We start from the raw sequence: 11414 nt of genomic DNA, 5'->3' as shown, positions 1-11414 counted from the left end.
CGTGTGGGGGCTGTGGGCGGGGGCGTGTGGGCTCCCGGGGCTGCTCCGGAGCATGTCCCTGTCCCTCTCAGGCTGCTGCAGGCCGCGGCCCTGGATGTCCACAGGACAGCCATGCCCCGTCCCTCTCCCGCCCCATGTGAGTACAGACGCCTGCGTGTCTGGCAGAGCCCGCGCTGCTCCCAGCGTGCGGGGGCATAGCTCGTGTGGGAGACCAGCCCCTGGCTGAGCCGGAGCTGTCCTCCGCCAGGGTTTGCTGGGGGAGACTTGGCAGGTCCCTGCCCGGGAGGTGGAGCGGGGCAGGGGAGGGGCCGGGGTCCTGGGCTGGGATTGGTCCTGTGCTGCTGCGTCTCCCCACAGGAGATCTCTCCCACCTGTGCCTCAGGTTACCCTGGCAGGGAGACGGGCAGGAGACCCTCAGAGAGTCTTGGACTTGAGAAAGGAAAGAGCATCCCTGTGGGCCAAGGGTGATGCAGAGCAGAGATCACTGAGGTCTTCCTGAAGGAGGCGGCGTCTCCTCGGAGCAGGAACGGAGCACTGAGCTGCACAGGAGCCACACGTGGGTCTCCACTATCTTGGCTCTGTCAGATGCTGGAGTCTCCTCCAAGGCGTCTGCGGGTCCACATGGAGAGACACGACCCTCAGCCTTGTCCTGGTGTCGGTGACTCTCCATCCCCACCAGGCTGGGCCAGCCCAGTGCCCAGCGAGTGTGTGAGCAAAGCGGGAGTGTCTGGCGCAGAGCAGTGGCCAGGCTGAGCCCTGCACTGATGCCGCGTCATTTACACACCACGTGGCCCAAGTCGCAGCACCGTCGGACGTAGAACCGTGGCGGCAGTGCGCGCAGTGGCTCACCCGCTGTGGGGTGCTGTCAGCCAACCACGGGTGACCTGGGACTCGGCGCAGGTGTCGGCCTGGCACAGACCCTCCGTGAGAGGGTCCTGCTCTGCCAGCTGCTCAGCAACCTCCGGGCGCACTCCATCAACCTCAAGGAGATCAGCCTGAGGCCGCAGGTGTCCCAGGTGCTGCCCAGAGATGCAGGCAGGTACCTGTTTGTCAGTGTGCAGATCGTTACAACACGCCAGTCGACCCAGAGCTTACAGTCGGTAGACGGGGAACACCTGTAAAGGCGATTAGGGGCTGCCCCAAAAGCCTCCGCCCCTCTCAGAGAGCCCAGCAAGCTACCGAGAGTATCCCTCTCGCTTGGCAGAGCCTGGCAAGCTACCCGTGGCGTATTCGACATGCCAAAAACAGTGACAACAGTGAACAATGACGGTCCTCATTCCCTGACCCTGAAAGAGCCCCCAGTATGCCATTGGGCCACACTAACACACGACAGGGATGAATGGAGACGTTACTGGCACACCTGCTCCAGCAAATCAATGAACAATGGGATGACAGTGATACAGTGATGGCCCAAGTGGCCGCACAGAGCAGGTGGCAGATGGAACCGGGGACATCGCCAAGCCAGGAGCCTGAAATCCAATTTCCACCTGTCCAGGGGACAGACGCTGAGTAGAAAGAGGGACTCAGAGCGCACAGATCCCATCCTTGGGTCCCGCTCACCCCCAGCCTGGCAGAGGGGCCAGCTCCAGGCCCATAGGCAGCTCAGCCCCGCCCCAGCCTGCCCTGGGCACCCTCTGCATCCCTCTCCTGATCCCTTCCCCCTCGGGGCTCCCCTCTGAGCCCCCCACTGGCTCTCCACCCAGGGGCCCAGCATCCACCCCTGCCCCGGGCTGCAGGGACCCTCCAGAGCTGCTGGTGCCTGGTTTGAAGCCCACCGGGAGGTGAGGGGTGGGCAGGAGACAGGCAGGCAGGCGCCGCCCCTGCAGGTCTGTCTTCCCAAAAGGGAAGGGGCAGGCATGGAGAAGCCCCCGCCATCCATCCACCCCAGAACTGTGCCTGGCGCTGAATAGGACCCCTCTGTCCCTTCCTCCGAAGCCGGGCTGGGGGGGACACCAAGTTCCTGAGAAGTCACTTTCCAAACTCCTCCCCCAGCGCAACACCTGGGCTGAGAACATGGATGAGACATGTACATGATACACAGCTCATGTCTGCACACAGATGGGCACACGTGTGCTCATGTGCACATGTCACACACATGTGCGCGCACACATTGCACACGTGGGCACATGTGCTCATAGGCACACATGAGGATACATGCATGCACCCACACACAGGCACGTTCACCGCACACGGGCACGCACGTTCATGCACATGAGCATGTGGACGTTCCATCCTGTTTCAGTCGCTTGCCCTCTCAGCAGCTTGTGCGCCTTGGACTTGTTTCATAACGAAACGTTTTCCATGATGGGAACACGGGCAGCCTGCTCTGACCTCTGTGGAAAAGGACTTAATGGTCCTTCTTTCTTGGAAGATGCAGGCGGGCTCAGGGCAGGGCTGCTTTCTGAGTGTGGCTAGTCTGTACCTTCGGGGGTGGGGGGAGCCTCCCAAGCACAGCTACTCCCCCAAATCTCAGCCACTGGCAAAGGTTGAGTGCTTAGGCCTGAGAGTGAGGCTGCTCCAGAGCTGCAAAACGGAGCCTGGGGGGCCCAGGTAATGTCCAGTGGCCTGAGTGTGGAGGCTGAGCCTCACCCCTGCAGAGCTCTGCAGAGCCAAGACCCGGCTGCCACCCCCCAGTGGGGCGCTGTCCACTCTGCTTCCTGGCTGACCCACCGCATGGGTCTCAGACTCAGCCTGGGTTTCACTGATCTTTCTCTACGACTTTTGTTTTTCTTGCACTGGCTTCTGCTCTGCTTTTCATTGTTCGCTTCCTCCTGCTCACTCGGGTCTGGCTTGCGCCTGTCTCCCCAATTCCCTGAGGCAAAACCTGGGCCGGACCTTCCGCAGACTAGGGGTTGTTGTTTCCATTCCACTGAAAAGACCTTCTGAGTCTCCTCTGCTTCTCCCTCAGTCCCTGAGTTGTCCGGAAGTCTGTTACTTGGCCTTCAAAGATCTGCAGATTTCCCCGTTATTGGTGTGTGATTTAAATCACTGTGGTGGGAATGGTCTGGCTGCATTTCCGGGGTGGTGGCGGCCGAATGTCCCCGCCAGCCCTGCAGCCTGCTCCGGCCGCTGGGCCTAGGGCTTGTCCGTGTTCCTCTCTCTGGGCCAGCTCTCCCGGCCAAGGACCGAGAGGTGGGGGCACCTCTGGGGTTCCCGCTTCTCACTCTGTCAGGTCCTGCCCACTGGTTTTTAAGCTCTGCCGTTAGGTGTATGCAAATTTAGAATCTGTGTGGCCCGGGGTTTGGGCCATGCCCGCGGTTCAGGGACCACTCCTGGTGGGCTTGGGGGACCATAGGGGTGCTGGGGACCTCCCGGGGCCAGCCGTGTGCAAGGCACCTGCCTTCACTGACACACCCACGTTTAGAATTGTTACATCTTTTTGGTGATTTGCCCTTAAAGTACAAAAAAGCTGCCCCCCCCCAACCTGGCCCCCCTGCAGTGCCACGCCCCTCTTAGCTGTCTGGCCGTGCAGATAATCCCGCGCTGGCGGGCTCTGGTCCACCCTCCTCAGCTCGGGCCTGGACAGTCAGGGGCAGTCCGGGTCCCCCGTCCTCTCCCTCAGGCAGGGAGGCCACAGCCGGGAGGGGCTCCGTGTCCTACCTGGCCCCGCCCCGCTGCGAGGGTTCCGCGGGGGGGTCTCCCTCCCGCAGGCGCAGGAGTGCAAAGAGCTGCCTGCGGGCGCCCTGGGGCTCCATGAAACCGCCCCCCCACCCCTGCGCTGGGCGTGGGGACCTGGCTCCTCCCGGTACACCCCCTCCCAAGTTTGCTAGAAGGCTCCGAGGTCGGCTGTTCTCATCTTTCCAGATTGATTGATTCTGTCTGGGCTGGAAAGGCAACAAAAAGGCTTTTAGTGGAGCTTCTGTGCTGGCCTCAGCAAAGCCCAGGCCAGGGCCCCCCGCCCCCACCCGCGCCGGGCCCCCCCACGCTGCCCCGCCAGGGCTCAGCCCGCCTGCTCGGCCGAGGGGCCTGAGCAGAGCCTGTGACCTGCAGAGGCCTGAGAAACAGCTGCTGGGGAACACGCGTGGCCCCGGGCACAGACAGCCAGGACAAGCCCCAGTGCTCACTCACTCATTCACCTACTCACCCCATCATTCATTCACTCACTCATTCACCCCTCATTCATTTTCTCGTTTACTCTCACCCACTCACTCACTCATTCACCACTCACTCCTTCACCCCCTCATTCATTCACTCACTCACTCACTCACTCACTCATTTATTCACTCATTCACTCACCCACTCACTGGCTCACTCACTCATCCATTCACTCATTCTCATTCCTTCACTCGCTCACTCATTCACTACTTCATTCATTCACTCATTCATTTTCTCATTTACTTGCTCACTTAATCACTCACTCATTTACTCAGTCATTATTCACCCATTCGCTCTTCCTGGCTTTCTCTGGGGCGCGGTGAGTGCTCTACCCCTGCGGCAGCAGGAGGCCCTGGGCATGGGTGGGGATGTTGTGGGAACAGCTGTGGCACCTCTGACAACCCCGCACCCCGAACTCCCCAGAGCCTCGGGCTGGTCCCCACGCACGGCTCTGGGCCCGGCTCTGGGCCCGGCTCTGAGTCCGTGGAAAGCCAGCGCAGGCCCGGCTTGCACCTGAACTAACTCGGGGTTCTGGAGCTCCCAGTCTCCAGCCCACCCACTGCTGTGAGCACCTTCTGCCGAGCACAGGGAGGCTGTTTGTTGGGGTGACAGACCCCGTTGCAGCTGGGCAGGTTTGGAGCTGGACTCCGGGGCCCCAGCGGTGGTGGCGGGTCTGTGGCCACACCAGGGGACTGGGGGTCACAGAGCACCGAGGCCAGGGGCCTGGAGATTTCGGTGGCCATGGTGGGGGCACCGGGGCTCAGCAAGCTCTGATGTCAGCCCATCCTGGGCATGGCGAGCTCGGGCAAGCAGGAGAGGGACTCGAGGGGGACCTGGCAGTGACAGCCCAGTCTAGGGGGTGCAGCTCGGGGGGGCTTGGGGGACCTGACGGGGTCGGCCCTGCCACCACAGAACCTGAGACGGGCCCGGGAGGAACCTCTCCAAGCAGAGCCAGCGCCAAGACAGAGCTGAGGCCAGAGGCGGGACCCTGGGGTGCATGGCGGGGGCACATGGAGGGGACAGGGCGGCTCCAGCCAGGAGAGGCCTCGGGGGCAGGGCAGCCCTCCTGTCCTCTCCCAGCTGTGGCCATCGGTGGGGAGCACGGCCGGAGCCTCAGGGAGCCTTGAAGGGGCAGGCAGGGCCGAGCAAGTGTCCTGGCCAGTGTCGGCATGGACTGGCCATTCTGGCCGTGAGGCTGCGGGCCCCCCCAGGACCCCCCCATCACACTCTGTTAGTGCCGCGGCCGCTGCATTGCCCAGTGGTCCATGCAACACCTCCCGCAGCCGTCCACACCCCATGGTCCCCCCAGCCACAGAAGGGCTGGCCGCAGAGCCCTACAGGCCGCCTGAGACCCTCATGACTGAGCCCGGGAGGGGAGTGCAGCCCAGCTTGGGGGCACGGCTGCTGAAGAGATGGGGTCAGAGGCCATGTGAGGTCCTGCCAGCCCCCCATCTCTGTCCAACAGCCCTTCCCCGAGCTGGGCGGGCCCTGGCCAGGGTCCAGGCCTCGGGGCAGTGCAGGACTGGCCTCCCTCTTCTCAGGGAGCGGAAGTGGCCAAGCTCGGCCAGGCTCACAGCTCGGGCTGCGATGGCAGATAAGGTGTCTGGGCTGGTACTTTTCCATGCGCACAGCCAGCCAGCACCGCGCTCTCGCTGTTCAGGGGGCTGGGGGCCCTCCGGTGCCTCTCCCGTGGGGTCTGTCCTGAGCCCCATCCTGGGCCCTGTACCAAGAGGCCCCGGCTGCACCGCGCCTGAGCCCCTTCCCAGAGGCGCGGAAGGCCAGGGGCTTGTGCTGTCGGGGGTCTCAGCCACGTGGGCAGCCCCCGGAGCACCCAGGTGGCCCCTTTGTTTCACTGGAGTGCGGGTGATGACCCCACAGTGTCACTGCTCCCTGCCCGCCACATCCCTCGTGTGGGGTTCCCCCACCCTGAGCTGCCCCCCATGCAGGCAGAGCTAGGCGGGCCACCTCAGGGCTTTTCTCGTCACGTGGGGGAGCCAGGGAGAGTAGCTGGAGGAGGAGGGCCCCATGTGGAGCCCCTAGCCTCAGTTTCCCCACCAGTGACATGGGCGCAAGTGGAGGAGTGTTCAGAGCAGAGGGGTGTGGATGGGAGCATGCTCTGACCTGGGGCTCAGCCCCTGTGACAGAGGAAACAGAAAGCCCTGGGACAGGGGCACCCGGACCCTCTATGGGGTGGGTACCCCAGGGCCAGATGCACACCTGGCCAGGCTGATGCCCCTGTGGGGTGCTGGGACTGAGCCGAAGCAGAGGGGGCCAGTGGCAGGACGGCCTGACCAGCTGCGCCTGCAGCCCCACCCCAGCAGTGCCCATGCAGAACAGCCGCTCGCTCTGGGTCGGTTAGAGGGGTTGCTGGGGCAAACCCGGGTGCGGGTGTCACCCAGCGAGCTGTGCCGCTGACCTTCCCCTGACGCGGAGCTCTGTGTCCCGCGGGCGTGTCTCGGGCTCCGGAGAGACAGAGATGCAGCCATCCCAGCACCCTGCAGCCGCGAGGCTTTGGGGGCTCTGTGGGCGACGTTGGGGTCCCACTGGTGCCCGGCCCTCCGCGGGCCCAGCACGCACACCCCCTGGACAAGATAAAGGTCGCCCACAGGGTCTCCCTTCTGGACAGTGGCCCGGGGAGATTCGGGCAGAGGGAGGGTTGGTCCGGCCCTGGGCAGCGCATCTGCCATGCTCCCCTGCTGGGCTCTGTCCTGCCACCCCCAGAACGTGCGAGACCCCCCGCCACCCCTTCCCTGGGCCCTGTCAGTGGGGGTGGCGACCCCATCTGAGGACAGGGTGGGGGGTGGCGACCCCATCTGAGGACAGGGTGGGGGGTGGTTTCTGCCTGTTGCTGTGGCCCCCAAGAGCTGAAGGCTGAGTGATAGGGCAGTGGGGACGGCACTTGCCTTGTATGTGGCCCCCCCGAGTTCAATCCCCGGCACCCCATATGGTCCCCCCTGCCCCCCGAGAAGTGACCCCTGAGTACAGAGCCAGGAATAAACCCTGAGCACTGCCCCGGGTGTGGCCCAAAAGACAAAACAAAACAAAAATTTTAGACAAACAAAAAACACCCCAACTCCATCCTGAGCTTAACAGAGCTGGAAGTTTCCTCCCCATTTGCTGCCAAGTCAGCCCTTGGCTCCAGGCGTGCGGCCCTGTGCAGACAGAGGGGAGTCGATTCTGCCTGTAAGAGCCGCGTCGGGTGCAGGGTTGGTGCGGGGACCCCACGTGGGCAGCCCCATATGTTTAAGGGGGCTCCAGGGACCAAGGGGCAGATTTTGGGCCGGGCACTAAGTCAGGCCTTCCTTGCTGCTCTGCCCCCCCACCTGGAGATGAGGGACACACCACAGGCTGGGCCTCAATTTCCCCAGAAGTGCTGAGCATGGCCGGCACTGTAGGGGCACAGGGGGGCTGAAGCCACTGGGGCCGGGCCCTGGGGAAGGCTCTGCCCGTCCTTCCAGGCCAGCGCTGGCAGCAGGCCCCGGGGCCCCTGGGAGCCCAGTCAGTGGGAGTTGGGGATCCCGCCTCCCACACGGGGGCGAGGTGGGGGCGCCCCTGGCAGGGCTCCACCCCATGTACCTTGTGGGAAAGCACAGCGGGTACAGCTTGGCGTTCCCCCATCCCAGCCATGGTCCTGGCAAGTGGCACCTCCGGGTCAGGGAAGGAGACTAGAGGCTCCTCGGACCCCCAGTACAGCTCCTGCACAGCCCCGAGGGAGTCCAGCACGAGACCAGTGCCCGCTCCCCAAAATCCCACAGACAACTGGCAAACCAACCAAGAAGCCCCTCGCCCTGGGTAGCGAGCGGCTTGCCAGGGCTTGTCCCCCATGTCCCCCACCCCCAGCCTCACAGCTTGGTCCCTTCCAAGGCTCTGTGACCTCAGCAGGTCGCATCACCTCTCTGAGCCCCAATCCCAACACGCAGTGCTCCTTACCACAGGAGCTTGGCGGCAGGTCCAGGCCCTCTCATTGAGGACAGGGGTGTCCTGGCTTCTTCGCGTGGGCCTCCCACTCCCTCCGCCCGCCTGAGTCACCGGGGCAGACCTTCCTCTTCACAGGCAAGGGTGGGACTGGGGGACCCTGCTCCCCCAAACACAGCAGGTGGTTCCCACAGCGGGGGGGCAGTGCCCTCAGGACAGACCGCAGGAGCAGGGGCTGCAGGGCTGGTCCAGTGGCTGGGCACAAGCAGAGCCTCCGCCTGAGCCCCGGCTCGTGTGTGTGTGTTTGTGGCACGTGGGCACGTGCCTGTGTGCAGGCATGATGATTGTGTGTGCATGTGATTTATGCATTGCATGACTGGGTGCATGTGCGTAATTGTGCTGTGTGCATGGGATTGGGTAGTGTGTAATTGTGCATGCAAGTAATTTGCACGTATGTGGTTGTTTATGTATATGTGATTGTGCATGTATTTATGTGTAGTTGTATACGATTGTGTGAGCAGGCTATTATGTACCTGTATGACTGCATGTGATTTGCATGCAGCCATGGTTGTGTGCATGCAATTGTAAATGTGTGCAATGCATGTGATTGTGTAGGCATGTGATTTTCATATGTGCTTGTGCAATTGTGTGTGCGTATGTGAAGTGTGGTTGAGTGTGTACGTGATTGCATCTGTAATTGTGTGCTTGTATGAGCATTGGGTAAGTGTGACCGTCCATGTACACGTGCACGACTGCGTTTGGTTGTGTATTGTGATTGTGTGTCCAACTGTGTGTGTGTGTGGTTGTTCATGAGATTTGTGTGTCTGTTCCTGCCGCTCCCCTTGTAACATAAGGTCCCGCTGCGGTGTCCACCCTTGCACCCCAATCCTATGACAGGGACTGTGTATGGGGATCCCCAGAGAGGAGCCCGTGTCCCCCAGGTCCCGCCTGGGTTAGAGGGATTGAGCCCTGGCTCTTCTTTTTTTTTTTTTTTTTGGGTCACACCTGGCTCTGCACAGGGGTTACTCCTGGCTCTGCACTCAGGAATTATCCCTGGCGGTGCTCAGGGGACCATATGGGATGCTGGGAATCGAACTCTGGGTCGGTCGCGTGCAAGGCAAACGCCCTACCCGCTGTGCTATCGCTCCAGCCCCGAGCCCTGGCTCTTCTTGCACTTTGTGGGGACACTAGCCTGGTCAAAATGCCCCTCCTTACACGGGGGGCTGGAGCCCTGCCCCCAGCGGTGGGAGACATGAGGCAGAAGGACTGTGCAGACCACACTTAGATTACAAAGGTTTATTTAGAAAAGAGTTTGGTTGTTCAGGAGGTCGTTTTTGGCAAACACTTCAATAGCCAAAGATTGTCAGCGCCCCCTTCCCTCCCCCACAAGGTCCTGGGAAATCAGCCCTTGCTCAGATGCAGACACGGAGATGGCGAGCATTGGCGTGGGGGTGGACACGGGACCCTGAGCTCGTGCCATCCGCGGTGGGCCTGGCCCCGACTCTGGCCAGGCGTCCCCTGAGACGGGGAGGCCGAGGGCGGCGCCCCCTTTCTCGGCTCCGGCGCCCCCGGAGGCCCCTGGGTCGGGCCCAGGCGGGCGCGGTCACTGCCTGAAGCCCCTTCGCCGCCTTCGGAAGAGGATGTGCTTGAAGGAGCGCCGGAAGTCCTGGTTGAAGACGGTGTAGATGACCGGGTTCAGCGAGCTGTTGCAGTACCCGATCCAGAAGAAGAACTTGAAGAGCGGGTCGGGCACCTGACAGGCCTGGCGGCAGATGCCGTAGAGGCTGTAGCTGAAGAAGAAGGGGAACCAGCAGAGCACGAACACACCCATGACCACGGCCAGCACGAAGGTGAAGCGCTTCTCGCGCGCCTGGGCCACCTTCCGCCGGCACACGCTGCTGCGCGCCCGGCGCCGGCGCGACAGAAAGAACTCGACGGAGCGGGAGCTGGCGCGAGACAGGCGTCCGCCGGGGCCCGGGGAGCGCGCGGCGGCCGCGGCCAGCGCGCCCGCGCCCCGCCCCAGCCCGTCGGCGGCTCCCGCGCCCGCGCCCGCCTCGGCCTCCGCGCGCCGCCGCGCGCCCCGCCGCAGCGCGCCCCGCCGGCGCCGCCGCTCGGCCGCCGCGCCGCCGTCCTCGGGCGCGCAGTGGCCGTCCTCGGGCGCGCAGTGGCCGTTCTCCGTGGCCGGGGCCGCGCCGTCGGGGCCCGCGGGCGCGCGCTTCTCGCTGAGCGTGCGCGTCCGCAGTTTGGCCACGCGGTAGATCCGTGCGTAGACCAGGACCATGATGAGGCAGGGCGCGAAGAAGGAGCCGATGCAGGAGGACAGGATGTACCAGGTCTCGTCGTTGAGGCCGCACTGCGGGTAGGCGGCGCCGTCGGGCCGGCGGTACAGCGACACGAGCGGCGGGAAGGAGATGACGGCCGAGATGAGCCACACGGCCACGATGGTGGCCTTGACGCGGCGCGGCGTGCGCTTCAGGTTGTACTCGACGGCCTGCGTCACTGACCAGTAGCGGTCCAGGCTGATGGCGCACAGGTGCACGATGGACGAGGTGCAGAAGAGCACGTCGAGCGCCAGGTACACGCCGCACCACACCTGCCCGAAGTACCAGTAGGCCATGAGCTCGTTGGCCAGCGAGAAGGGCATGACCAGCGTGGCCACGAGGATGTCCGCCGAGGCCAGCGACACCAGGAACAGGTTCTGCGGCGCCCGCAGCGCGCGGCTGGTCAGCACGGCGATCACCACCAGCACGTTGCCTACCACGGTGAAGACGATGAGGAAGCCCACCACGGCCGCCAGTCCGGCCACTGCGCCCGCCGAGTACTGGCCCGGGGGCGGCCCCCAGGCGGCGCCCGAGCCGTTGGCGGCCCCGCCGCTGCCCCCCTCGCCGGCGCGGCTCGCGTTCGGGCCCGGCGCCGTCGCCGCCCCCGCCGCCAGCGCCGCCGCCAGCGCCGGGGACGCCATGGTCCTCCCGGCGGCTACGCGCGCCCGCCGCCGCCCGGGCGTCCCCCGGCCCCGCTTGGCTTGCGCATCGCCGGCCCCGGGCGCAGAGCTGGGCGCGGGGCTCCCGCCGCCGCCGCGCGCGTCAGTGCCGAGCGGGAGGCGCGCGGCGCGGGCGTGCGGGCGGGGGCAGGTCCCGGGGTCCGCGCCGCCCCGCCCTCGGCCCGGCTCACGGGCAGCGCCCGGGCCGCGAGCCCAGCGCGACGCGGCGGCCGAGCGGGCGGGCCCCGCGGCCCCGGCTCCCGGCCAGGGCGCACGCTGCGGGCGGCGGCGGCGGCGGCGGCGGCCCGGGCGCTCCGCCTCCCATCCGGGCGGCTAGTGCTCGGCACGCCGGGGCTCGGGCCAGCGCCGCCCCCGGCCCCCGCGCGCCGCCGGCTCCAACTTTACTTTCCCGGGCCGGGCGCCG

The 11414-nt window shown here is 64.8% G+C and overlaps 1 protein-coding gene across 1 annotated transcript; it reads right to left on the bottom strand.

Moving 5' to 3' along the window:
• Positions 1-9216: 9216 nt before the first annotated feature.
• Positions 9217-11130, bottom strand: ADRA2C (adrenoceptor alpha 2C). Its single transcript, XM_055139078.1, has one exon. The coding sequence runs from the start codon at positions 10970-10972 to the stop codon at positions 9614-9616; it is 1359 nt and encodes a 452-aa protein (XP_054995053.1). The 5' UTR covers positions 10973-11130; the 3' UTR covers positions 9217-9613.
• Positions 11131-11414: the final 284 nt, after the last annotated feature.

The sequence above is a fragment of the Sorex araneus genome, chromosome 5, assembly GCF_027595985.1.
Source record: "Sorex araneus isolate mSorAra2 chromosome 5, mSorAra2.pri, whole genome shotgun sequence".
In the NCBI taxonomy this organism is placed as follows: Eukaryota; Metazoa; Chordata; class Mammalia; order Eulipotyphla; family Soricidae; genus Sorex; species Sorex araneus.
Note: the sequence above shows the minus strand (reverse complement) of the source record. Positions and strands in the feature narration are given on the sequence as shown.

Bases quoted from the DNA above. Each gene is read 5' to 3' on its own strand.
- ADRA2C (XM_055139078.1), bottom strand. From the start codon at position 10,972: ATGGCGTCCCCGGCGCTGGCGGCGGCGCTGGCGGCGGGGGCGGCGACG.